The sequence below is a fragment of the Bos taurus genome, chromosome 19 (assembly GCF_002263795.3).
Source record: "Bos taurus isolate L1 Dominette 01449 registration number 42190680 breed Hereford chromosome 19, ARS-UCD2.0, whole genome shotgun sequence".
Taxonomy (NCBI): Eukaryota; Metazoa; Chordata; class Mammalia; order Artiodactyla; family Bovidae; genus Bos; species Bos taurus.
Genome location: NC_037346.1, coordinates 19,208,302 through 19,236,299, shown reverse-complemented (window position 1 = coordinate 19,236,299; position 27,998 = coordinate 19,208,302). Strand labels below are relative to the sequence as shown.

The 27,998-nt window shown below is 52.9% G+C and overlaps 1 protein-coding gene across 5 annotated transcripts in view; it reads right to left on the bottom strand.

The window, feature by feature from the left end:
• Positions 1–27,998, bottom strand: part of KSR1 (kinase suppressor of ras 1) — a 162,305-nt gene that overhangs the window by 14,268 nt on the left and 120,039 nt on the right. For 2 of the 5 annotated variants that reach the window (XM_010815796.4, XM_010815798.4), the window contains exons 4-15: positions 25,860–26,319; positions 23,307–23,311; positions 20,267–20,327; positions 16,656–16,739; positions 14,615–14,676; positions 14,389–14,495; positions 12,113–12,281; positions 10,128–10,169; positions 7,427–7,481; positions 6,329–6,377; positions 4,710–5,089; positions 1,541–1,637 (exon numbers count right to left, since the gene is read on the bottom strand). In XM_010815796.4, coding sequence (XP_010814098.1) covers positions 1,541–1,637; positions 4,710–5,089; positions 6,329–6,377; positions 7,427–7,481; positions 10,128–10,169; positions 12,113–12,281; positions 14,389–14,495; positions 14,615–14,676; positions 16,656–16,739; positions 20,267–20,327; positions 23,307–23,311; positions 25,860–26,319 — 1,571 coding nt within the window. Of the gene's footprint in view, positions 1–1,540; positions 1,638–4,709; positions 5,090–6,328; positions 6,378–7,426; positions 7,482–10,127; positions 10,170–12,112; positions 12,282–14,388; positions 14,496–14,614; positions 14,677–16,655; positions 16,740–20,266; positions 20,328–22,780; positions 23,152–23,306; positions 23,312–25,859; positions 26,320–27,998 lie in introns of those variants that run through there. The other 3 variants (XM_024980660.2, XM_059878430.1, XM_059878431.1) reach the window with 3 other exon arrangements.

Here is a 27,998-nt window from a genome sequence, read left to right as displayed (position 1 = left end):
ATGACCCCATGGACTGCAGCCTACCAGACTCCTCCGTCCATGGGACTTTCCAGGCAAGAGTACTGGAGTGGGTTGCCATTGCCTTCTCTGAACCAAAGGTCAAGACCCCATTATTATATTTTGAGCCTCCAAGTATCACAGATGCATACAAAAGGAAGTGGCTTAGAAGTTCCCAGAAGAAGGGGGATGGGGAAAATAAATGAGCCAGCAGAGAGCTTGCTTCTGGCTCTGCAGCTCCAAAACCTGTGAGCAACTTCTACCCTGGAATCTTCCAGATGACTCATTCAGCCGAACTCAGCCAAACTCAACACCCAGACTCCCCCAGTGTCCTGACAATAAGGAGACACAACAGTTTGGGGGAGCAGGGCCCAGCAGGTTTGGGGATATCACAGACTAGGTTTAACACTGCAGCTCCCCCCCAACTTCTCTGTGATGAGACAGACTACAGATGAAGGCATACATGTGATATTTTGGTTTGGGGGGGCTGCAAAAGTTTAATGCAATCATTTGTGGTTGTGTAGTCACTAAGCTGTCTTTTTGTGTGTGTCTGTGTGACTCTTTTTGATCCCATGGACTGTAGCCCACCAGGCTCCTCTGTCCATGGGATTTCCCAGGCAAGAATACTGGAGTGGGCTGCCATTTCCTTCTCCAGGGGTTCCCGATTCAGGGACTGAACCTGTGTTTCCTGCATTGGCAGGTGGATTCTTTACCACTGAGCCTTCAGGGAAGCCCATGCGTTCATTTTGCTATGTGGAAATGTCATGGAGAAATCTTGGTGTTCCTAAATGTCACTGAGATTTCCATCTTTTCCTTTCCAATGATGTGCACACATGATGGATGGAAGGAGGGAGGGAGAAAAAAAGAAAAAAGCAAAACTGAAGACAGGACAGGGACAAAAACGTGGTGGGAGCTGGTAAGAGAAAGCTTTTCTGCAAAAACAAGAACCAGGAAGAGGAAGCCCATCCAGCCCTGATGGAGTTTTTCTCAGACCCTGTCTGCTGCTAAATAAAGAAACAAATAAGCATTTCTCTCACTTTTGTTTAATTACTTGGAAAAGATGGAAGCAAAAGAAAAAAGGCTGCCTGAGTTGAGCCTGAGGGCCTGGTCTACATGAAACTTAGATTCAGAAACTTTAAGGCAGAACACCTGCCGCAAACCTTAAATCTAACAGATTCTCACCCGGGCTCAATGCTCTCTCCATGGATTATCGCAGTTTACCTTTGCACCAATCCAATGAGGGAGGTGATGCAGGCAACCCCATTTTACAGGGGAGGAGGCCGAGGCTCAGAGAGGCTAATCGACCTGCCCGAAGTCACATAGCTGGTATCACCAAGATTCAAACTCAGGCCATCTGTCTTTAAAGCCCACTGCATTTCTCCAGTGTGTTCAGTTCCCAGCAGACAAGACAAAGAAAGAGGGAAGGAAATGGAGGTCCCATCCATGAGGCACCCAAGCTAAAGGGAGAGACAGAACAGCCGCCGCCACAAGCCTGACACCGGCAGACGGATCGGGAGACAGCTAGGAGCCCTGGAGTCATTACCTTGATGATCTCCTGGGCGATCTGCCTGGTCTTGTTGATGTCCAGAGATGTCTTGGGGTCCCTCACAAACGAGTGCAACGTCCGTCCCTTGCAGAAGCTGTGAAGAGCGGAGAGTCAGGCAGAGATCTGGGGCCCGTGCAGCCTGACCTCAGCCCTTGTGGAGCCAGGGAGAGCTGTGTCCACCAGCTCCATGCCCTGGACCCTGGGTGCCAGAATCCTTCTTGACCAACCTGAGGCCATTCCTTCTTTGTTTCATTTTGGTTGCACTTCATGGCACATGGGGACCAGAGATTGAACCCTGCCCCATCATGGAAGTGCTGCGTCTTAACCACTGGACCACCAGGAAAGTCCCCTTGATGCTCAATGCTGCAGGGGCCCAGCCTGAAGGGGCAAGAACACACGTCCCCTGAGACCTCTAGCCCACCCACCATAGAACAGGAAATAGTTCACTAAGTTTAAGGATTGCTCAGTTGTGTCCAACTCTCTAAGATATACAGTCCATGGGATTCTCCAAGCCAGAATACTGGAGTGGGTAGCCTTTCCTTTCTCCAGGGGATCTTCCCAACCCAGGGATCGAACCCAGGTCTCCCGCATTGTGGGCAGATTCTTTACCAGCTGAGCCCCACATTCAGAGCAGTCCACCTGCTCTCGTGGTGCGAGGCAGGAACTCAACCACTCAAAGTCAACCAGGGAAGAACCTGGCCTTTTCAGGCTGTAACCAGGCAGCATCAGGGCTCTGGGATCTCCATAATGACTTTCATGATGGTGCTGTTCTCTGATCACGGGGTTTTCTTATGACAAGGCTGAATGTGCAGTGGAGCAGGGGCGGGGGTGGCTATCAGCGGTGTCAGGGTGATTATATTAGATAAGGGGCTTGGATCTTGGAGTCCCTACCTGTGCTGCTGCTGCTGCTAAGTTGCTTCAGTCGTGTCCGACTCTGTGCGACCCCACAGACGGCAGCCCACCAGGTTCCCCCGTCCCTGGGATTCTCCAGGCAAGAACACTGGAGTGGATTGCCATTTCCTTCTCCAATGCATGAAAGTGAAAGGTGAAAGTGAAGTCCCTCAGTCATGTCCGACCCTCAGCGACCCCATGGACTGCAGCCTTCCAGGCTCCTCCATCCATAGGATTTTCCAGGCAAGAGTACTGGAGTGGGGTGCCATTGCCTTCTCCGGTCCCTACCTGTACTGACTCCTAAAACCTGGGGTGAGGGACTTCAGTGGTTAAGAATCCGCCTTGCAATGCAGGGGACTCAGGTTCGATCCCTGATCGGGGAAGTAATATCCCACAGGCCATGAAGCAACTAAGCCGGCATACCACAATGAAAGATCTCGTGAGTTGCAACTAAGAGCAGACACTGCCAAATAAATACATAAATATTTAAAGCAAAACCTGGAGTGAGGAAGGACCTAGAGAAAATGGGTGGCTTTACTGCTGCTCCAGGGAGAAGCCTTAAGCCATCTGAGGTAGGGGCTGGTTTTTAGGAAACGTCTCCAATGAGATAACGACCCTCAGGGTCTGGAGTATCGGTTGATGGTTACTTTTCCATGTTCCAGCCCCCTCAGCTGTGTTAAATGTTCTGTTAATGTTCTTTTATTCTTCTACTATATGTGCTAAGTAGCTTCAGTCGTATCTGACTCTTTTCGACCCTGTGAACTGTAGTCCACCAGGCTCCTCTGTCCATGGGATTCTCCAGGCAAGAATACTGGAGTGGGTTGCCATTTCCTCCTCCAGGGGATCTTCCCGACCCAGGAACTGAACTCGAGTCTCGTGTCTCCTGCATTGGCAGGCAGGATCTTTACCACTAGTGCCACATTCCCTTTAAGCAGACTCGGATCTCTCATCTGGGTGGATGAGAGAGAGACGGAAGGCTGGATGATGGACAGCACCGAGGCTGGGGTCTGAGGGATGCTGAGCACCTCCTGCATTGGCAGCTGGACTCTACAACTAGCCACCGGAGAAGCCCTTAAAAACATGAGTGTATACAAACTCCTTGATGGAAGGCATGATAAGGAACTGTTTACAGTACCCATCTTTGTTTACAGCACCCAGGTAGGGTGGGAGGAGACTGGTTTTCACTTTGTGCTTTTCCAGAAGATTTGAATTTTCTCTCTTTTAGGTATCCTTTCATTAATTTATTTATTTAATGTCAGTGGGGTTATAGGATGGGGAAATTAAGACTCCATTTTGGGGGTTTCTTCTTTTTTTAAGATTTTTTTAAAAAATGTGGACCATTTTTAAAGCCTTTATTGAATTTGTTACAATATTGCTTTAGTATTGTAACATTTATTTTTAATTGGAGGGTCATTGCTTTACAATGTTGTGTTGGTTTCTGCCATAAAACAACGTGCATCAGCCGTAAGTGTGCATATGTCCCCTCCTTCTTGAGCCTGCCTCCTACTCCCACTGCATCTCTTCCCTCTAGGTTGTCACAGAGCATCCGGCTGAGCTCCCTGTATTGTACAGCAACTTCCCATTAGCTATCTATTTCACATATGGCAGTGTATATATGTCGGAGAAGGCGATGGCACCCTACTCCAGTACTCTTGCCTGGAAAATCCCATGGGCGGAGGAGCCTGGTAGGCTGCAGTCCATGGGGTCGCTAAGAGTCAGACACGACTGAGCGACTTCACTTTCACTTTTCACTTTCCTGCATTGGAGAAGGAAATGGCAAGCCACTCCAGTGTTCTTGCCTGGAGAATCCCAGGGACGGGGGAGCCTGGTGGGCTGCCGTCTGTGGGGTCGCACAGAGCAGGACACGACTGAAGCGACTCAGCAGCAGCAGCAGCAGTGTATATATGTCAGTGATACTCTCTCAGTTGGTCCCACCCTCTCCTTCCCCCGCTATGTCCACAAGTCTGTTTTCTATGCGTCTCCACTCCTGCCCTGCAAATAGGTTCATCAGGACCATTTTTCTCGACCCCATACATATGCATTAATAGACAATATCTGGTTTTCTCTTTCTGACTTACTTCACTCTGTGTAACAGGCTTTGTCTTTTTGGCCCTGAGGCACGTGGGATCTGGTGTCGAACTCGCACCTGCTGCAGTGGAAGGCGAAGTGCTAACCCCTGGACAGTCAGGGAAGTAGGTCTCTACATGAAAACGCCCTCAGGGGCATGCAAATCACCAGGCCCCCAGGGAAAGGGGAGGGGGCGGGGCCGGGCTACCTGGTGATGATGGCCAGGTGGGGCGGGTTCATGCAGGCCCCCATGAAGAGCACCACGTTCTCGTGCCGCGTCTGCCGGTAGTTCATCACCTCCTTCTTGAACAGCTTCAGATGGTCCTGATTGTGGCCGTCCATCTCCAGCAGGCGGATGGCCACCTCGCCGTGCCAGCGGCCGCGGTGCACCCGGCCCCAGCGGCCCTGCCCGATGGGCTCGCCCAGCTCCACCTGCTCGAAGGGGATGTCCCACTCCTGCAGGTACACGCTGGTCTGGCTGGCCTTGCGCGAGATGGGGCCCCGCCAGGGCCGGCGGGAGGTCGGCAGGTCATCCACCTCGTCCTCATCGTCTTCGGCCTCTGACTTGCCGGCCTCAGGCTCCTCGGCCTGGAAGGAGAGGAGGACGGAATAGAAGGGGCGGCAGGCCTGGGGCCAGGTGACTTCCCTCCCTCAAGACCCCCACCAAGTCAGGGAGCAGAGGGGTCTGGGGTCAGGAGGCCTGGGCTCTAGTCACAGCTCTGTGCAGACCTCATGTGCGAAGTGGACGGGTCAGTCAGCACCACACGGTCCTAAGGTCCTAATCCACAAACTACGGATCGTGGGCCTTCTTCCCGCCAATGTTCCAAGACATTGCTCCTAGGAGCAATACCTAATCGCTGGGGAAGAACACTAACACCCTTTCTGGATATGCTTTTAGTTTTTAAAAAATATTTATTCACTTTATTTGCCTGCACCAGGTCTTAGTTGCAGCATGTGGGATCTTTTTTTCTGTTCTTAGTTACAGCATGCAGGAGTTTTAGTTGTAACATGAGCACTTGGTTGCTGCATGAGGGATCTAGTCCCCTGACCAGAGATCAACCCTGGGCCCCCTGAATTGGGAGTGCAGAGTCTTAGCCACTGGAAAACCAGGAAAGTCCTAGGCTTTTGTTTAAACACAGAGTCTGAGACTCTCCTCTGTGTGCTGTGTTGTGCTTAGTCGCTCAGTCTTGTCTGACTCTTTGGGACCCCATGGGCTGGGGCCCGCTAGGCTCCTTTGCCCATGGAATTTTCCAGCATTTTCTACTGCATAGGATCTTCCCGACCCAGGATCAAACCCATGTCACTTGCATCTCCTGCTTTGGCAGGTGGAGTCTTTCCCACTAGCACCCCTGGGAAGCCTGTGACTCCTCTGGGCAAGAGGAAATCAGTCTGCTGAGGCTCATAAGCCACCACACTTGCCAGGCTCGGGTGACACTGGTTCAAAGGTCAAAGCAGCAGTCCTTGGCCCCAGCTACAATCAAAATCACCCAGGAATATTTGATAACATCCAACTGCCTGGCCCCACCCCAGACTGAGGGAAAGTCTCCTGGGCTGGGGCCCAGGCCTCTCGGCTGGAGGTGGAAACCACAGGAATAAAGAGCTAACTTTAGCCTCAAAAAACAGAAAAGCAAAAGGAAGCTTGCTTCGTGGCACCCCTCACTGCTCTCGCTGCCTTGCACACTGCCCGCGTCTGGTGCAGCAGGTGGGCACCTGGGATAGCCCCCACCAGAGCCGGGTGCCCACACACTCCCAGACACCTCCACGCACTGAGCCGGGGAGAGAGGAAAGAGATGCCCCGTCTACGGCTCACGGGTTACCATCACTCACCTCCACTTCATGATCTTCCAACACATCTGCTTTTGGCTGGTCGTCAAGCCTAAGAGTAAAGCAGGGTTTGTCAAGGAGACCCCAAGGCTGGGCCACTCAGCTCCCAGCTGGGCAGGGGACTCCCCACGCGAGGTCTGAGAAAGGGGTGCCAGGCCTGGACCCTTCCTTTGACCCACTTGGTCACGGGGAAGGCGGTCTGGATGCTGTGGAAACACACAGCAGGCCGAAGGCCAGACCCCACTTCCCTTCTCCGGCCTTGGCCTTCCCCAGGCTGAACTTGAGGGTGGTGGGGGCTGAAGGGTGGACAGTGACCATCAGGGACCTTTCAAATCTGACAACTAGTATGGGGTTCCGAGCACGGGCACAGGATTTGGAATTCTACTTCAGGACTGCTTCCGTTACTCCCTAGCTGTGTGACTTAATGCAATTTCTTAACCTCTCTGAGCTGATCCCCTTATCTGGATGTCAAGGATGACACCTACTTTACACCTGGCCGAGAACTCGACCAAACAAGGTGAGTTAGGTGCTCGGCGTGGCCTGACCGAGAAAGGGCTCCTTGACGCCCAAGGAGCATCATGAACAGGAGCTGAATTATTAGGTTTCTCTAAGGCTGGGCGCCTTCGCCCAGCCCTCCTGGGTCTCTAGACAGCTCCATTGCACAGGCAGCCCCACCCCACGCTGACTGCGGTGATAGGAGGCAAATAAAACCCTGTGGCTGAGTTAACTGGATCACAGGGAGAATTAGCCCAAGGAGTGCTCCATCTGGCTGCCCAAGTCCATGGTAAGGTCTGAAATTAGAGGGTCAGAGATTTAAATGTGGAGGTAGAACATGGTCCTGCTATAGAGCTCAGGGAACTCTGCTCAGGGTTATGTGGCAGCCTGGATGGGAGGGGAGTTTGGGGCGCGGAGAATGGATAAACGCAATATGTATGGCTGAGTCCCATCGCTGTCCACCTGAAACTATCACAACACTGTTCATCGTCCATACTCCAATATAAAATAAAATGTTAAAAACAGTATTAATAAAGGTAGATGAAGGAGGTGGTCAGGGATGTGGGTCCAGCTTTAACAAGTCCCCAAGGAAGAAAAAGCGCCTACCGGGAACTGTCCGCTCCATCGGTGAACGGCGCTGCCTGTGGAAATGCCGAAATGTCTGGAGGAAACGGAAAAAAAATACGAGGCATGAGACCCGTTCCCACTACCCCCAGAGACACAGGGCAGAGGTGCTTCCCCAGCGGCCCCTGCATGGGTCGCACGCGGGCTCTCAGGGCCACTTCCATGTGCTTTCCCTAAATCAGAGCGCAGACGCAGCCTCCGCGGCACTTGGTTTTCCCACACGGCTCTGCCCTGGGCAGGGACTCCAGGCGGGGTGGAAGCTGAGACTTCTCAGTTGCCACCATCGCCCTGAGGCCCCCTACAAGCAAGTGGTAAAAGCAACTGGGCCCCTATTGACTGGACCTGTGGGCTGGACCCTCCTCCTCGCCTCTGAGGCAGGGGCTGCTGGCTGCAACAACCCTTGACTGTGGCAAGACCCTTGGGCCAGAAGAGGCCAAAAGCCAGACTCACAGGTGGCTCGTTAGCGACACCGGGTGCCTGGCACGGATGCCGGGCACTTCGGATGGGAGCCAGAGGCCCCATCACCTCAGCTTCCAGCTTTGGTGGCTGGTGGAGCAGCACTCTGCGGAGACAGAAATGCACAGTCCACGCATCAGGGACCCTGGGATCAAGAAGTTGGCACTGACGCCTGAGTCGGTGGCTTTCCCAGTTTCAGCACCAAAAGCCCCCCATCCGGGGAATACTGGACAGATGGTCACCCCAGGGTGGAGCCAATGTGGCACAGGCCAACTCTCCCCCCTCCCCATGGCTGCTCCTGCTGCTGGCTGCTTTCTGTTCTCTCTGGTCCCTTCTCAACGTGCTCAGAGAGGCTGGCTGCCTCAGGGCTGGGTGGGCCCCTCACCCCCTTTTGCAGCAAAAGAAGAGATTGGAGGTGGCGGTGGTTGGAGCTAATCAGGGCCTCTCCCTGTCTGCTGGAACAAAGAGAATTCCCATCAGCCAGCAAATCTCCCTCACCTCCCTCTGCGCTCTCCGCAAGGCTATTCCTGAAGCTTTCTCAACATCTCTGCCTGCGTGTTCAGTCGTGTCTAACTCTTTGCGACCTCATGCACTGCAGCCCACCAGCTCTTCTGTCCATGGGATTTCCCAGGCAAGAATAGTGAAGTGGATTGCTATTTCCTCCTCCAGAGGATCTTATCGACCCAGGGATCAAACCAGCATCTCCTGCATTGGCAGGCAGATTCTTTACCGCCTGGGGAAGCCCTCTCAACATTTCTTGAACCTCACAGGCTTGGGAGAGTCTGATAGAGGCCGTGGACCTTCTTATCAGAGAAATGCACACATGTACCCAACATCCTGTGTGCAATTTCTGGGGAATCCTAAACCCGGAAGTCTGCCAAGGCTCCCCCAGACACCACTACCTTGCGTCTGCAGACCGTCAAAGGCAGTCTGATGTTTCTACCCACCCAACACTGCTCAAATGTTTCCACAGAAGAAAAACACACGCACAGAGATAGGGTGACACAGGGTAGATGGGAGTCTGGGGAGAAACAGCACCTCAGGTTGGGGGGCGGCAAAATGCCTCTGAAGCTTCACACTTGTCCTTAAACATTAAGAGTGTAATTTGTATTCTGCTCCAAATGTGTCCGTATCTGTTTTAATGGAACTATATTTCCTTCCTCTCCCCCCTGACATCTTCAGAGCAAGATGGACCCTACTAGAAAAAAAGCCACGTTCTCCCAAAGCTTTCAAGGGTACTCCCCTGTATGCCACCCTAGAGCAGTAACCAGGCAGGCTCTTGGAGGGGAGCCACAGAAAAAAATGGGTGTGAAACCACAGAGGCAGCTCAGGGAGCCTGGCCCTACCCCCAACCAGCCTGCACAGCCTGAGAAACCACCTATAGGAGCTAACAAATGCTCTTAGTCACTCCCCTAATGGAGCTGGGATGGGGAATAGAAAGGCCTGCAATTACCAAAATACCATGACTTCAAGACAGGCCTGTTTAATCCAGGGAAAAACAATTAACTACAGTTTTCATCAAAAACACACAGAACCTTCATATGACTAAACTCAGAATTAAAGTCACAGATTACTTATACTATTGCTTGTCACCTCCAATTAGAGAAATAAGTACTAAAGAGTATAAATTCCTTAGGGGCAGGAATATGGTCACATGCAAAGGCCGGCACATAGTAGATGTGCAAAACAATTTCTGTGGAAGGAAATTAATTAAATTAAAAGTTTTCTTTCAGCTTTCTGCACGGCAGGCATTTCCAACAACGGCCAGCAGATGGCGCTGTGCGGCAAGGCTCTGGAACGAGAGACCCGCCAAATAAATGAAGTCTGCAGACCTTCCCAAACTGGCATCCCCTTCTTGAAGAAAGGGTAGCAGTTTCCTTGCCATTATGTAGAAGATGACTTGTCAGATGCTCAAAAGGCATCAGCAAAAGGTCCTCTCCCCTTATTCTGCAAACTGGATTTCTGCCACTTTCTGGCTGTGACCCTGGACAAGTCGCCTACAGTCTCTGCAAAGAGGCGGGGGAGGGTGGATGCCAAGGGTCCTCGCGGTAATGCACTGCCCCTGTGAAGGGCCAGCTTCAAGGTTACTCACTCTGCCCCCTTACCCACCCTCAACAGACAGTCAGCTCTCAAAGCAGATGGGTGTGAAACACAGGTCCTCAGGGAGAGGGCTAGACAGAGGGGGTCACGGCAAGGGACAGTTAGTGGAACCATGCAAAGGACTCACCTGGGAAGATAAACTGCTGTCTATGATGAATGAAGTAGGCAGCTTTAAACAGAAGAGGAGGTGAGTCACACACAGAATAGCAAATGCAGCATGGGGAGAGGAAACAGAGGCAGGGGCTTGGGGGAGAGGGGCTGGTTATAGGGCTGGGGCACCCCTGCCCCACCTGCCCTGTCCCAGGTGGGCCTGGCCAGGATGGGGCGCTCCATGCAGGAAGGAGGAAAAGAGCTGGGAAAAAGTGGGTGCCCGCAGGAGCCCCCGGGAGTAAGGGGTCTTGCACTGGAGGACAGGGGTTCAGAGACCCAGTCTTGGGAGCCACCCTGCTGAAGAGCCCTGGCCAATTCCGTTCATCTGCTGGGCCCCCTTCCCTTCTGTGAACTGTGCGTGAGCCCAGGAGGGCAAAATATAATGGGGAGAAAAACCCAAGATTCTGAGAACACTGGACAACGCTGTGTGCAGGAGAAGGGAAAATCCACCAGCCCACGTTCACACCTGGAGGTACCGAGGCTTCTGCCTCTCAATATTACCATCCAAAAAATAACCTTTCTCCAAGGTTAGCCTCAGATACACACGGAAGTGCTCCCTCACAGTATGGAGTGGGTGGACTAGGAGGAGGTCCCATGCCACGTTAACTGCCAGCCCAGCCCAGCCCATGACCAGAGAGAGAGGGCTCCGTGCAGGGTACAATGCGGGCCCAGCCCGGGACATCAGGGAAGCTAAGAAGCTCTGGCTGATGTCACACAAAGGACTTTTTCAGTGACTCTTGTTTTTCAAACAGGCCCCTCCTTTCAGAAAAAGCCTTTTCTTTCCTTTCAGACTAGGAGGTTCAGCAAAAGGCCTGGTTTCAGAGCATCACAATGACAGAGCAGAACAGAGGAGTGTAATCACGTGGCCATTGCTGGGTCGGAGGAGGGAGGGGCGGGCTTGGAACGATGCATTAGTGTCAGGAGATAGCCAGCCACATGCATGTTAAGGCAAAAAAGAAGAAAGAGTCCTAAAAAGTCTCACCACCACCCCCCAAAAGAAGTCCCTGGGACCCTGGGGAGATGAGGCGAGTGAGGTTGCCCAGCCAGGGATCCCCTGACACAGAAAAGGCATGCCTTTGTCCTCCTCGGCCTGGAGCCCTGGGGACCGGTGACAGGTGGGGCCAGGCCTGGAGTCCACAGGGTGAAGCTGGCAGCCAGCCTGGCTGGGCCCGGAGTGAACTGGGGCTGCCCTCCTTCCCTGAGCTTAAAACACGCTGAGGGCCGAGACCGGTTTCGAGGGGCTGCCTGGGAGGCCAGGACTGGGGCTCAGTCCTGAAGGGGGCCAGTGGGCTTTGTTCTGCTCCCTGAGGAGGTGGGACACTCCAGGCCCGGCCGAGTGGCAGGAGCCCTGTCCCTATAGACCCAGGGTAGCCAGGGCTGTGGTCAGAGGTCGGCTCGGCTCTGGCACACACCCCTGGGTGGACTCTGAGGCCTCACTCACACAGTGGGGATAACCTAACTCCAGCCTCACCTGATCCCTTGTTTTATAGAAAAGGGAACAGAAGTGCCCCCTTAAGCAGCTCGTCCAGACCCAGAGCAGGTAAGCCACAGAGCCCCGGATTCCTTTGCTCTGGCCTTCTGGGCTTGCCCCAGGTCTCATTGCTGCCTGCCCTGCTTCTCAGGAGCCCAGAAGGCCCGAGTGAGTGAACAATGCCCCCGAGAAGCCATCCCACACACAGGAGGGCAGCCTGGGGATTACCCAGGCTTTGCATCAGACAGACTTGGCTTTGAGCCCGCCTCTGCTGCTTACAGCTTGGGGCAAGCCACTTACTCCCTCTGAACCTCAGTGTCCCCATCTGTAAAATGGGTACAATCATAGCAGGTTTAAATATGGTGAAACACTGAGTGTCCAGCTACTGCTCTTAGCGGTGGAGACGGTTTAGCCTTGAGTCAGCCAGGATGAGCAGAGAAGGGACATGCAACCCCATCCCTCAGGCCCGAGAAAGCCCCAAGGTGTGGTACCTGGGAAGTTGAACCTGCCATCCCGCTGGCCAGGTGAGGGGTTGGGGGGCGTGGTGGCACTGGATGGGTTGGACGACGCTGGGAAGGGCGCGGGTGAGGAGGGCGTGGAGGATGTAGTGGAGGATGGGTTGCTGCTGGAGTCCAGGTGGTTCATGGCTGGAGGATGCTCCTGCAGGACCAGAGACACGGGGAGTGGCAGGGACCACCCAGCCCAGCCTGCCCGCCCACCCCTCCCCACCTAAAAGGGAGGAGGTGAGCCAGGGTGTCCTGGCATTTATGGGTATAACGTTAGAGGGAAGGACGGCACAGCGAGACCTGCACCTCAACACCTGACCCCTGGAGGGCTCCTCTCGTCTTTCTGATTTCAGCTCAAACATCCTTTCCTCCCAGAAGTCCTCCCCCAGCCCTGGTGGGAGCCAGGCTCCCCCCACCCCCCTTTTATCCTACCAGGGCCCTGGAACTTTCCATCAGGGCACCTGAACTACAATTTGCCAGCTGCAGGGGTGGTTTTCTGAAGACTGTCTCCACCACACTGTGTGAGTCCCAGGAAAGCAAGAGCCACATCTTGTCACACACCCAGGGCCTAGCTCTTGGCTGACCACAGAGTAGGGTCCTTTAATGAAGTAAATTCAGCCTCTGACAAGTATTTATTTTAGTGGGTGGTTCACAGTGGGTGGGGCTTCCAGATGACTCAGTGGTAAAAGAATCTGCCTGCCAGTGTAGGAGATACAGTTCAATCCCTGGGTCAGGAAGATCCCCTGGAGGAGGAAACGGCAACCCACTCCAGGATTCTTGCTTGGAAAATCCCATGGACAGAGGAGACTGGTGAGCTACACTCCATGGGGTTTGCAAATGGTCAGACATGACTGAGTGACTGGGCGCACACACAGTGGGTGCCTAATAAGTGCTCCCGCCACTCAGCAGGTGGATCTGCCAGCCAGGCCATCAGTGGTGTGGACCCTAGCAAGGCCAGAGGACCCCTGAGGGAGGGTCCCAGGGGGAACCGAGTCCATGCCTGGGGGATCATGGGCCTGACCAGTGTCTCCTAGACCAAATGCCAGTTCCTCAGCCGGTGGGGCAGGCAGTTCTGTTCAAAAAAAGTTGGGGCTAACCTGGGTTAAAAGCTAAGCTGAACCGGTTTCTCTGGCAGGCCCTCAAAGCTCTGGGATGCAGGGGGGATTCTGGAAACCATCAAAGCCACGCAGTGGGTCTCACTGTCCAGTGACAGCCAACACCGTCTGCTGCCAAGCTAAAGGGGGAGGGGGCTGCACCCCTGCGCCCCAACTCTGCCCCCTCACACACCACGTCCCAGATCCCCCATCCCGATCAGGCCAGGCCAGCAAGGGCAGGGGGTTTGTTTGAGGCAGGCTGAACCCCAGCCCAGAGTCAGCGCCTGTGTGACCCTGGACGAATTGGCCCACGCTTCTCAGCCACACAGTATGTTGTCTACATAAGCGGGGCATCAGCTGCTGCCTCACGGGGTCGCTCATTCGCTCAGCGTTCAATAGACACATTTCCTCGCTGCCAAGGCAGGCATCAGGGGCCCGGCTGGAGCATGACCCCACAGCCCTGCCCTCCACAGCACCCACGCGCTCCGGGCCTGCCTCTCACCCACAGGGAACCTCGCAGGCAGTTTCTTCATCTCTAAAATGGAAGTGATACAAAATCCCTGGTGGTCCAGTGGTTAGGACTCTGTACTTTCACTGTCGAGGGCACAGGTTCGATCCCCGGTTGGGGAACGGAGATCCCACAAGTCACAGTGTAGCCAAAAAAAAAAAGGGGCGGTGCCATCAGCATGTGACTTTTATTTCCACTGTGGGGATCAGATGAGTTATCAATGGAGAAAGTTCCATTCCTGACGCTGAAGTACTCAGGAAACAGTGGCTCAAAATACGGGAGGGCGCTACGACAACTGAAGCCCGCGAGTGCTAGAGCCCCTGCTCCGAAACAAGAGAAGCCCCACAACGAGAAGCCTGAGCACGCTCTACAACCTCAGAGTGGCCCGGGCTCGCGGCAACTTGAGATAGTCTTCGCATTGCAATGCAGACCCGCTGCAGCCAAAAAACAATTAATTAAAAACCGCGGGGGGTGAGTACTGCCACATAACTATGATTTGCACACAAATGTGAAACCTACGCAGTGGCTAAACATGGGATCCCCACAGGCTGCCCTCCGGCCATGCAACCGGGTTGCAGCATCACACTTCCTTCTGGACGGCCACCCTGGGCATGTGTCACAGAAAGGGACCCTGGACGAGGGTTCTCCTGACATGGTACCTTCTTTGTCAGTGCTTTGGGGAGCGTTCCGAAATGGGGTTCAGCGGCTCTGTCCACCGGATTGTTGATGTCCGAGGGCACGGATTCTGTCCTCCGAAGCTTGGGTACTGTTTAAAAAGATAGCGGCGGGGGTTGAGGGGAGGGTTGTAACCATCAGCAGCGAACAGGATCAAGAAAGATGCACCCCAAATCCCAAAGATAGAGGGGAGAAGGGCAGGACACTCACGTGGGAGGAAGGATATTCTACAGGCAGGGGCTTCTTTTGTACACTTGTTATGACACTTCAACCTGGTGGAGAAGGCAGGGTCAGTGCACAGAGGGGACACATGGGCCCCAGGACACACACACGGGCTCGGAAGCACTGCCTGGCAGTTCTGTACAACACTCAACCCTGACTGCCTCAATTCCCACTAATGTCTCAACAAACATTAGCTTTAGAGTGGAGAGCATCTCGTGTTAATAGTACTAGCAGCTGGTATCCATTGAGCACGGCCATGTCCCCGCTGTCATCTGCCTCATCTTCACAGCAAAGCAGTTTTTTTTTTTTTAATTTATTTTTAATTGGAGGATCATTGCTTTACAATGTTGCATTGGTTTCTGCTATACATGAACATGAATCAACCTGAATCAACCAATGTTCCCCTTCCTCTTGTATCTCTCACCTACATCCCACCCCATGCCACCCATCAAGGTGCAAACAAGTCTAATTTCACCTATTTTAACGTCCTGTAGGGCACCCCACTCCAGTACTCTTGCCTGGAGAATCCCATGGACAGAGGAGCCTGGTGGGCTGCAGTCCATGGGGTCGCTAAGAGTCGGACATGACTGAGCAACTTCACTTTCACTTTTCACTTTCATGCATTGGAGAAGGAAATGGCAACCCACTCCAGTGTTCTTGCCTGGAGAATCCCAGGGACAGGGGAGCCTGGTGGGCTGCCGTCTATGGGGTCACACAGAATCGGACACGACTGAAGCAACTTAGCAGCAGCAGCAGGTCATCTTTTCTAAAGAAAAGGAGACCCTCTACCCACGTTCAGAAAGCTTGAGACAAATCTGAACTTGAAAGAGATGAATTAGAAGGAAATATTTCCATTTCCAAGGATCCCAGGGAGGCCTCTCCTGCTACCTTCCTGCATAGGCCACGTTGTCTGAGGATCAGAGCCAAGGCAATGGAAAGAGCTGGATTGGGATTCTTGGTTTGGTTCTGCCTGCTGAACCCTCCTCAGGGTTCTCATCGATCAAATGGGCTGACAGTTGGGGTCCTCCAACTTCACACTGCAACTACAGCAGAGCTTGGGGTTCAGAGGTTATCCTGTGCTCTCCGCATGAAAGGCATTACTTGAATAGGAGTTGGAGGCCCCTGATTTAAAGCCAAATGGCCAGGAGCCACCAAACACCTAGACTGGTGAGAAAGGTCTGACATCTCCTTCGCGTTTTCCTGTGGTTCTCTCCTAACCACAATTTATCCAATAGACGCACATGAGACCTATCACCTACAGTCTGGCGGGAGCCCAAATGCTTTTACTACACACTCTAGCTCTGATTTTGAGAGTAATCCTGATTGCACAGAGAGACCTGGAAGCCAAAAATGAGGCCCAGAAAGGGCAAGCACCTTGCTTCGGGTCACACAGCAATGCAAGGACAAAGTGGACTGGCAACAGGCTTCAGGTCCATCCTGTTAAGTGGGAGTAGCTCGATAGCAGGGAACAGACTCTGCTCACCCCACTCTTCACTATCCTTGCCCTTCTGTCTCACCAGAAACCTCAACAGTAGGAAAAGGATTGAATTTATATAGAATCTACATTCTTCCTTCATTTTCTTCTCTAAACACCACAAGCCACTTCTCCGTATTTACTATTCCCTGGCCCCATTTCCCGATTCCTTATGTGCTAACCTTAAACTTCAGAAACTCCTTACAGTTTCCCAAAAAGTCCTGCCATTCCTCTCTGCCTTTATACAAGGTGCTTTCTTGACCCGGAATTGTGTTACCTCCTTAGTCCACCTGGTAAACTTCTATTCATCTTTCAAAGCCCACCTCAAACAGTCCCTTCTTCTAACAATGCTTTGCCTGATGCTTCCTTATTCTTCCTAGAGAGGGCTGATCACTCCCTGATGTGCTGAGATTACACATAGATTTTGGAACTCTCAAACGAGTTCCTTTGAACTGTGATTTGACCTGAGGCCAAGAACCAAGTGGCAAGACTTACTGAACTGAAAGTATGGAGCTGGTGCCCCCTCTCCCACCTCTGCCCCACCCCGCTTATTACCTGCAATGCTTGCACTTCACTCCAAACATCATGCTCTTCTGGCACACGTGGCAGACCTGCGACAGCCAGGACTTGGTGGAGAACCTGTAGGGTGGACATGTGAAAATGCTCAGAGGGGCCAGGATGGAGACGCATCCCCACCAAGCCACAGGGAAACCAGAAAAACTGGTTCCACCCCAGACACCCGGGCGCCCTCTCAAGTGGAGGGCAGGGACATCCAGGACCCCTGCTTTCCTCAGGCCTTCAGATTTCTCGGCCACAAAGTCTTCATTGCCAAAGCTGATCTGGTCACTGATGCCAGCTCTCTGGCAGACAAACTGGCAAAAGCAATCAAAATTACAAGTGCACCCATGGAGCACTTCCAGTCCCAGGAATCCATCCAACAGACACTCCCGCGGGTGTCAAATGATGCACTGACAGGGTACTCACTGCAGCATGTTTGTGGCAGAAGAGACTAGAAACAAGCTATGTTGTTTGTATAGGTGTACAGGTGACTGACTGTATAAAGTATGGTCCATGCACACAACTGAGCACCAAACAGTCGGAAAATAAAGTAAGGAAGCTCTTTTTATGCAAACGGGGCATGATCACTAAATTACACTGTCAGTGAAAAAAGGAAGGTACAACGCTACATGACTCCATTTATTTGAAGTTCAAGTACAGGGAAATCTAATCTATGATGACAGAAGGGAATAGCATCTCTGGAAGGTAGCACTATGGACTAAGAAGAGCCAAAGAGAACTTCTGGGGTGGGGACGTTCTGAATCTTCGTATGGGTGGTATACGTGGGTGTACACATATGTTAAGCATTTGTGTACTTAGCTCCATATAAATTACGCCTCAATTTTAAAAGAAAAAAGCAAAGTATAGAACAGTGTGTATAATATATGCAATATTTTTGTGAAAATAAAAAGGGAGGTGGAAGAATTTACATATGTATTTGATTGTACAAAAATATCTCCAGGGGACACATAGAAGACGGCCAAGATTGCCCGTGGGGGGGGTTGGGGGGTGATGACAGCAGCGGGAGGGGACTTTTCTCATAAATACACATCCTCTGGAGGTTTGCATTATAAATGCATTTCAATCCAAACTCAATGTTTTAACAATCCACAAAAGATATACTGAAAAGAAGGGTGGGGATGGAGTGGGTGGTTGCCTCCCAGAGAAAAAGTCCAAGGTCTGTGCACAGGATGGGGAGCCTCAGAGCAGAAAGAACTCACAGTTTTGGAGGACTAGATTTTTAAAAGCATAGGATATCATAGTAACGACAGAACAAATAGCAACAGGACTTGGGGAACAGTTTGTAATGTATCCACAAACATTAGCTCACTCCTGGGAGTGACCACCCCAGGAAGTTTGGCAGGTCAGGGATTCTTAGCACACAGGCAAGCAAACCAGCTCAGAAAGCTTAGGTGACTTTCCCAAGGCCACACGGTTGGGCTGCTGTGCAGTGGGGGCACAGCCCAGGTCTCTAGAGAGAGCACGGGGATGGAAAACGAGGGAAAGAGCCTGGGCTTTGGGGTCAGACCACACCGGGTTTGAATCCTGACAACTGCTGGCTGTGGGATGGGTCCAAGTCTTTGCAAATGAGGCCGACACTCTCCCCTCACAGGGCTTGAGGAGAATCACGTGTGCCGTGTAATGTGCAGGGCCTGGACTGTGGGCGTGAACGTCGCTGCTTCTACGAGACAAGATGGGAGCCTCCAGGCCTAGGAGAAAGGCAGCCACCCCCTTGGAATGACTTTTTTTTAATATTAATTCATGTATTTATCTGGCCGTGTCGGGTCCTCGTTGCATCGTTCGGATCTTTCGTTGCAGCACAGACTCTCTTGAGTGGCTTTAGCAGTTTCAGGCTTAGTTGCCCCACGGAATGTGGGGTCTCAGTTCCCCAGCCAAGGATTGAACCCATGTCCGCTGCATTGCAAGGTAGATTCTTGCCACTGGGCCACCAGGGAGTCCCTGGAAAGCCTTTTAAGGAGCTCTGATTCGGCCTCTCTGGGATCCACACAGTCTCTCTGGCCTTTAATCTCCTGTCAACAAGGGGGTTAGGGGAGCAGCTCAGTGGTACTCGAGATGGCCTCCACTAGAAAATCCCAAAAACAGGTTGAAATGAGAGTTGGGGGCTCGGCCAGAGAAGGGGCAGGCGCTGGGGAGGTTTGGGGGTGTGGAGTAAGCATCATAAAATATTTTTTCCCCTATGATTAGACCAAAATGCTTCAGAACTTCTTGCTGAGAGAGGCTTGGATCATGAATTTAAAAATCCAAGAGAGTGTGACCATGATGTCCCATACCCAAGACCAGAGCCTGGGTGGGCAGGGCCACTTGGAGATGCCAGACAGGATGGATGCTGCTGCCCAGGGTCTAGCCGGCACGGCCTCAAATACTCCGTGAGACCAGGTGCAGCCAAGACAAAAAGGAAACAGAGCAACCTGCTGATCCTGGTGTCCCTTACTTACCTAAGTCAGCCTGTCTCAGGCCAGAGCCAGGGGTTAAACAGCAAGTGCTTCCCAGCACTGGATGCATGAGGCTCACACGCATGTCACCCCCTTTTATCCTCCCGACAGGACTGGCAGCAAGTTCCAATCACAGAGAGGGAAACTGAGGCTGGGAGGGGTTACTGGCAGGGAAGATGGCACTGGGTGTGCTTGAGGGAGGCCCTCAAGACCCTCACTCAAATGGCTTCTCCTGGTGCCAGGGACTCTCCTCCCCGAGCATCTTGGGGACGGGCATCTGGGCCCTGCCAAGGCTTGGGACAGAAGTGCCTGGGCGCCAGCCAACAGTTTTAAGAATGTCTCAGTGGCCGTGAGACCTCAGGCAAACTACTCAACCCCTCAGAGCCAAGCCTGTCTCATGGGGCGAGGATTCGGGGCTGACCTTCCTCACGGGCCAGAGTTCAGCACACACTCCAGGGAAACCAAAGGCCCTGGCAAGTTGCAAGGCTCTTGATGAGCATGCCCAGCCATGTTCACAACTTGTTTAATGGGGTGGCCAGAGGGCGGGGATCCCAAAGGACTGTACTGCTGGCCGTCAGTGGGGAGACAAGATGCTGCTCAGACCTGCTGTTGGCAGCACACACCAGCCTCATAAGCATTGAGGCTGAGGCCTCTGCGTGGTCCATGTCATGGGCCCTCACCAGCCACACAGCTGCATAAGCATCAGTCTCCGGAAGTTGCTAGAATCCTGACTGGCAAGCCAAGCACCTTACAGATGGAACCTGGTGTTTCATCAAGCTCCAGGGGCTCTGATGTGTGGCCAGTTATGTCCATGGAAGTGATGTCATGCTGGACCCAGGGCGATGCTCTCAGCTTCGTTTCCCCTGGGACCTGTGTTTTCCCTCAGCAGATGGAGGAGACTTGAGGAGGGGCAGGGGAGGGCCAGCAAGTCCAAAAGGGCTGCTGGTGACAGGCAAGGGCTCCAGGCGGGTGCCATGTCCACAGAGGAATGGACAGACAGACCACAGAATGGACTGACAGACACACAAAGAGCCCTGAGAGACAGGGTCAGGACAGAGCTCCAGCGATGCAGAGTGACCCCCCAGCGGGGCTCAGCCTACACAGGTCCCAGCCCAGCTCTGTGCCTCCTCCCCACCCCAGCCCGGCCAGGCCTACCTGTGTGTCACGGAGAGCCCGATGTCCCTTCGTACCATCTGCGGGGATCCGTGAGGGAGATCTGCAGGGAGAGAGGCCAGGTCGGCAGGCTGAGGGGTCCTTCCTACCTGGACGGAGTGTACCTGGGACCTGCTGTCTCAGAGATCACAGGCTGGGGGGTGGGGTGGAGACCAACCACATGGTTGGGGGGTGGGCGGGGCAAAACCAACTACATGGCAGAGGGCCATTTTCCTGAGCCTGCCTCTAATCAACACAGGGATGGCCAGGCGAGACCAAAGCGGGGCCAGTGCGGTTACCCCCATCCCCCAACAGATGCTACCACCTAGCCTCTGCAGACAGTTCAGAAATAGCCCCTGGGAGATTTCTAGCTTTGGGGGAAGACAGGCTTGTGAGGCAGAAGGCAAAGCCAAGGTGAGGACAGCGGCTCAACTCCCCCCACCTCCTGCACATCCTCGTGGAGGCAGCCACAGGTCACCAAATCTTGTTACGCTGGTAGAAGGTGCCTGACTCTTGGCGGAGGAGGTGAGGCTGGCGGCCATGCAGCACACCCAGCTCTCCAGGCAGAAGCACTTTGGGTATTTTGCTCTGAGAGCCACCACTGCCAGATCCCAGCAGGTAGAGAGAAGATGAGGTGAAGCTTCACCCGTTCCCATGTGACCCAGACCCAGCCAGGCACTCAGTCTGAGCCTCAGGGGAAGTCTCAGGCCTTGAGCTTTGCATGCTTTCCAACAGGGCACCCTGGCCTCTCTCTCCAGCCCTGGCTTCCTTATATGAATGGGTATCCCTGGGGTTGGTGGTATAATAGGTTGGGCAGTAGAGGAGCAGCTGGAAGCAATCTGTCATCCACTGGCAGCCCATATGTCTAACTCCCTCTCCCCTCCTTCACCAGAGAGACCCCCATTCCTCCCCACCCCACCTTCTGCCCATACTCAATACTGCCTATCTCCTCCTAGAGCAGGGTTTCTCAAAGGAGCCCATGGATGTGCTGCAGGGGGTCTGGGACTCCTCTGGACTGGTAAGCAGATGATGTAGGGCAGGGGTCCCCAATCCCTGGGCTGTGGACTGGTACTGGTCTGTGGCCTGTTAGGAGCCGGGCCACACAGCAGAAGGCGAGTGACAGATGAGACAGCAAAGCTTCATCTGCCACTCCCCATTGTTTGCATTATCACTGCCTGAACCATTCCCCTGCCCACCCCCATGCCACCACTGTCCATGGGAAAACTGTCTTCCAGGAAACCAGTCCTTGTGCCAAAAAGGCTGGAGATGGTTGATGATTTTCCTTAGCAAGAAGGTCTAGATTTTTATCCAATTATCAAAGAGATCTGTGACTCAGAAAGGTCGGGAGCACAGTACTCTAGAGATCTGTGGCCATCTCCCCCCCATGCTGGCTTGGCACACAGCTGGTGCTCAATAAGTGGTGGTTCACTTAAAGCTGTGTACCAGATACCCAACCACAAGAGAAGGGCATGATGGAGGTACTGACTTTCCTCCTACAACAAGGGGAGTTTGATGGGGACCTCCGCCACCTGCTGATGACTGAACTCACAATCTCTCCAGCGCATCTGCCATGGGGCTGACTCCTCCCAACTCCTTTGTCTGGGGGTGGGGTGGGTCCGGGTGGGGCACCCCACCCCAGTCAGTAGCCAAGGCCATGAAAGCATATGGATCTAAAAGGGCTTAGGCTACCCGACTAGGAGAAACAGACAGTGGGAAAATGAAATTTTAACCATCTATCTCTGAAGACAATCTGTGGTTGATTAGTAATGTCCGCCACAGGCCTAGGCTAGGACAGAGGTGAGATGAGGTGGTCCCTGATCCTGAAGACAACCTACAATTGATTAGTAATGTCTGCCATAGGTCTGGGATAGGACAGAGGTGAGATGAAGCTGTCTCTGATCCTGAAGACACCCTACAACTGATTACTAATGTCTGCCACAGGCCTGGGATAGGAAGGATATGAGATGATGCTATCCCTGATGGAGGTAAAACACTGGTCCTGAAGGCCTCGTCCCACCTTCCCGGCAAACTGGGGAAGCAGCCTCACTGTTGTGGTCCCTGCATCACTATAGCAACCAGGAAGATGGATGTCCTAGGGATGCAGATGCTGGATTCTCCTCCAAGGATCTGTGAGGGGTCTTGGGAGTTTTCCACCTGTGCCCTGGGGACAGGGAAGGGCAGTCTCCCTCCTTCCTTGTCCTATACCTCCCTGGTGGTCCTGCATTCAGATCCATTTTGGCAAAGTCACTGTTACCCCATTCCACATCTCTCAGACCCTGCTGACAGCCTCTTCATTCTAGCCAGTATAGGATAGTACAAAAACAAGCTGCTACTTTGCTCAGGCAAAAACCAGATGCCTCTGCATCTCCACAGATACAATTATTAAAGCAGACCCCAGAGGCTGTTTCCCTCTGCTTTGACTCTGGAGAGAGAGGCCCTGCAGCACAGCCACGTACGAGAATCAACTCTCAACCCAGTGGTGGAAAAGGGACTCTGAGCTTGCCTGGGCATCCTTACCATCCCCCTCCAAGGGGACATCCACACCCGCTGATCTCTCAGGCCTCATTCAGAGTGGACCACATTCCTGCCTCCAGGGATGTCCCTCTCCTGAACAGGGTGGAGGGTCCCAAGACGTCAGCTGGACTTTGCAGATGGCTACCGTCCATCTACACTGGACATAAGGAACCTCTCTCCCAGGAGCACGGCATCACCACGGCAGCCCAGCAGGTAAACAACTCCTGCCAGAGGTCACCTGCGGGGGTGGCAAGGTGCAAGTGGGGCCCACCACAGAGCTGCCCACAGACAGTGACATTCTCACAGTGCCTGCTTCTCAGGGCAGCTGTGGGCTGGGCTGAACCACCTTATCATCTGAAGGTTCCCTGTCCTAAGAGCTACTTCCTGAGGCGGAGCCCAGCATCTCTGCTTCTGGACCACAGAAAGGCCAGAGGACTAAGAGAGGGTCGAAGAAATCCACCCCCGATGGGGACGGTGACAGAAACAGGACTCCCGGGTGGCAGAGGGGATGAAAATGAATCACTCTTACCAAACCTGGAGGAGACAAAAAAGAGAGAAAGCGGGATTATGTCACCGTGCTGGCCTGGTGTCCCCAGGAACATCAGTCCTTGGGCAGGAGCGGATACAGTGCTTGGATGAGGACTTTGAGCCCCTGCGTGGGGCCGGGCTGGCTGAGTGACTGGAGACTTTCCTCAACGACAAGGGCTAGAGGTGGCCCCCTCCCAACTCCTCACTGGACAATGGAGCCATACACTGTGCTTTAATACATTAGATTTCCTAGCCCTTGCCAGCTACCTGCATTGTAATTAGAGTTCATTCTTTTTCACAGCTGAGGAAACAGGCTCACAGTCTCCCAAGATCATATGCCAGTAGGTGGAGGAGCCCTGCCAAAATCCCTGGGAGGAGGGGTGCTCGGACCAAGCAGGAGGGTGGCTCAGGGAGCCAGAGAAGAAGTGGCTGGGGCAGAAGGCAAGGAGGACAGTTGTAAGAGCAGAGGGGCAGCCCCCAAGCAGGGCCTGAGCAACATCTCCTGGGGGTGCCGCTGTCCCAGGGACGAAGACAGCTGGGAGCCCAGGGCGCTCAGTCCAGCCTCAGGGCTCATCGAGGGCGGCAGGGTGGCCTGAGTACTCATGTCGGTGTCAGCTTTGGTCTTTGTGGGATTCTGACTCAGAATCCCAGGGCGCAAGGCCCAGCTCACCAGCAGCGGGATCCAAGGAAGTGGTGTCATCTGCCTGAGTCTCTGTTCTCCACCCAGAGCCCCCCTGACTCTTTTCAGGAAAAAAAAAAAATGAGGAAGAGAGGCACTGGGCTTTGCCCACTGAGACGCCCTCTGAATGACCCATGTCCATGTGTCCACATGGCTGTTATCACTGTGCTTCAGAGAGAAGAAGATCCGGGGGGGGGTGGGGGATGGAAGGCTCAGCCCCTTTTGGGGGTCAGGGAGGAGGGAAGCCCCAGGCCCCAGCAGGACAGTCTGATCGGGAGTGGTAGGTAGGTCACAGCTAGATTTCTTTCCTTGGGTGACATATGCTCAGAATCATCAAAGTTGTCCAAGGTCTATCCCACAAGGGACCCAAGAGAGTCTGCCCTGGGGTGGGGGAACAAGCCCACTTGAGACCCAAAACGACCATGTCAGGAGAGAGGCTGGGTTCCCAACCCTCAGAAGCACAAGAAGGTAAGAGGCACCCAAGGAAAACTATTCTATCCCTTCCCTTCCACAAGGGTATATAGACGAGGGTGAATTTTATAATAGAGTAGGACAAAGACCTAAATATCCACCAAGAGGGGAGAAATTAAACTATACACTGGAAAGAGGCTTTAAAAAGTTTAAAAGATGAAATAGCTTGAATAATTATAGATATATACAAAACTGATAACCTGGTTGGTTCCTGAAAGGAAAAGGAAAAATGGTAGGGGACAACTTTAACCTCTACAAAGTTCTATGTGAGCAATCCTGGACCACGTGACTGTCACTAACTATTTAAAATACATAGATCAAGGGACTTCCCTAGTGGCCCAGTGGTTAACACTCTGCACTTTCAATGCAAGGGGTAAGGGTCCAATCCCTGCTCAGGGAACTAAGATCCCACATGTTGTGGCCATAAAATAAAACACATAGATAATTTTTTTATAAATTACGAGAGTAAGGTAGTTCAAGATGAACTGATATTTAGTTCTCAGAAATAAAAGTAAGTTGAAAAAATAGGTTATAGCATAGAGTACATAGTATTTGATAATTATTAGCAGTTTCAGCAAGATATTCTAGTTCCCCCTTCTGGGCATATAGGAGGATGACATTTTTTGGTTCTTTTATTTGGGTAGGGCCATAAATGGTGTGTAGAACTTTTGGGAAAGAGCATTTAATTGCTCAGTTGTAACATGTCAAGTTTTTTTTTTTTTTCCTCTGTCACAGTGGGATGTTCTAGACAATGTTCTGGCCTTGAATCTGGAATGAGGCTGACCTGTGATGGACAGGTAGCATGAGCAAGAAATAAATCTCTGGTTATTTGAAGACCCAGAGGCCTGGGGGGTATTTGTTATTGCAGCATAATCCAGTCTATTCTGACTGATACATAGTATCACTTCGAGTCTGTGTGTGTGTAAAAAGATATCTAATAGAATTCAGCCCAAACTGTTAAGGTATTATTGCTCAGCTGTACTATCTAAAGTGTTATTTTTTTTCTCTGCCACAGTGGGATGTTCTAGACAATGTTCTGGCCTAGAATCTGGAATGGGGCTGACCTGTGATGGACAGGAAGCATGAGCAAGAAATAAATCTTTGGTTATTTGAAGACCCAGAGACCTGGGGGTATTTGTTATTGCATCATAACCCAGTCTATTCTGACGTGTCCGTGTGTGTGTACGAGAAAAAGAAATCTAATAGAATTCAGCCCGAACAGTTCAGGTAGTCTGGGTAGTGGACTGAGAGATGGGGGCATCTTTCACTTTTTACGCTGTGGTTTCTATGTTGGCCAATTTTGTCCTTTAGAAATCGAGCCTATATTACCTTTACAGCGAGAAAACTGTAGTCAGAACTCCCAGTAGGTAGCAAATTCGGCACCTGCCTGGCAAGGACACTTACCTCATCGGGGAGACCTCGTCAATGCGGTTCCCCAGCTGAGACTCGTGGGACTTGCTTCGGGTGAGCGTGGGGAAGCTGGGCAGCAGTTGGAAGACCTTGCGGCTGGGCGGGGGCGGCGTCCTGGGCGGCTTCAGCTTGGTGTGCCGTCGGAGCTGGGGCGTGGTCGGCGGGGTGATGAAGCTGGGCAGGGCGCGGGGGGTCAACCGGCCACTGGCGTGCAGGGAGATAAAGGTGTCCGACAGGCCCTCACCAGGGCCGGGGTTTGGGGAGTCCGAGGCGGGCAGAGCGGACACGGAGACGGAGCGTGGGCCCTGGGCACTGCTGCCCAGTCTGCCCAGCTGGGAGCTCCCCGGAGGCCAGGGCAGGCTGGCTGGCGAGAGGGTGTCTGCGGGAGGCCCGGAGCCACTTTCCCGCCGGGCATCAGATGAACTCCAGCCTGAGTCCTCTTTGTGCTCCCCGCCTGTGGGCCCAAGAGTCAAGGGAGTCACAGGTGAGGGGCCAGGGCCCACCCAAGAAGCACAGTCCCTCAGCGGAGGCTCCAGCTGCCAGCCGTCACCTATTTTATAAAGGCCACTCGAACACGCACGCTATCTGGCTGACTGTCAGGACACCAGTGCAGATACTACTATCCTCGACATATAGAGAAGAAAATGAGACCCAGAGAGGGACAGGGCAGGGCTCCCGCTGGCAGCTGTGTGGAAACCCACCCCCAAAGTGAGTGATCTCCAAGAGGGAAGTGGTGAGTGATCTCTACGAGTTAGGCTGTGTAGGGACCTCCCTGGTGGTCCAGAGGTTAGAACTCCGTGCTTCTAATGCAGGGGGTATGGCTTTGATCCCTGGTCCGGGAACTAAGATCCCATATGCCACTCGGCGTGGCCAAAAGTAAACAAATAAAAAGTAAAGATGCATATTTTTTTTTTCAAAGAGTTAGGCTGTAAAGGGATAACTCTCTTCTGAGAAAATTCAATCGTCAGGAAAAGGGGCTGCACGGACCTTTTGAAAGCAAACTGCCCTGGGAATTTGCTAGAAGAGAGACCCAGCAGCCACTTCCTTTTGAGAGAAGCCTCTGAGTGACTTTGGGCTGCTCCCACGGTGACCCTCTGTCTGAGGCTCCCAAGGCTTTGGGGCTCTGAGGGCTCCAAATCAATGACACGTCTGTCCATTCATGCGAGCACTCACTGGTATGCGGATGTTAGGGCATAAAAAGGCACGTCTGCGGTGCACAACGAGTCCAGTGAGAGTGAGGGACACTCAGTTTGGTGTGCTGTGTGCTGACACAGAGACGAATGGAGACTGAGGGGATACAGAGGAGGAGGCCCCTAAATAGCTTGAGGGTCAGGGGGCTTTCTAGAGGAGGTGGCACCTGGGCTGGGCCAGCTAAGGGAGAACTGGAAAAGGTGTACCAGGGAGAGGGAACAGCACGTGTGGGGAGCACAGGGCATCTTGCGGCAGCTACACAGAGTCCCACATGCCTTGAGAAGTCAGGACAAGCCAGGGAGAGGTGAGAGATGAAGCTGGAGGGTCAGTCCACTGGGGACCAGCTCCAGAGGGGCCTTAGATGTCTTGCCAAGGGCTTGAGGCTTGACCTTACAGGAGACGGGGAGATACTGAAGGGGTGGAGGCACGGAGAAAGGACGCCAGTCTACAGAGACCCTGTCATGGGAAGAGGACACCTCCCTCCTTGTATTTATCAATGAGTGGAAAGCACAGGAGGGGAGACTTTGACTCAAGACAAAATGAACTTCCACCCTGTAATTCTTCTACTTTGCGTCCCTCAATCCACCCAGCATGGCGAGGTTGATGAGATTCAGAGAGCCTATGTATACTGTCAAGTTCACACAGCAAAGTAAGCAGTGGGATGGGAACTGAGCCCTTGATCTCAACCACAGCCCCGGACCTCCTCCCTCAAAGCTACCAATTCTGAATAACCTGTAACGACATAGCCTTGGGAGGGAATGAGCTCTCTATCATCAAAGATGATAAAGCCCAGCCCACAGAGCCATCTATGAGGGATGGTGGAGTGATATTAACCTTCTCGATTCTTAGAGTTTGTCTATTCCATCCTCTCCTCAAATGCCCTTCCTTCTACCTCACTGCATGGTGACTTCCTATTCATGAATCAACTTGGATGAGTTAGTC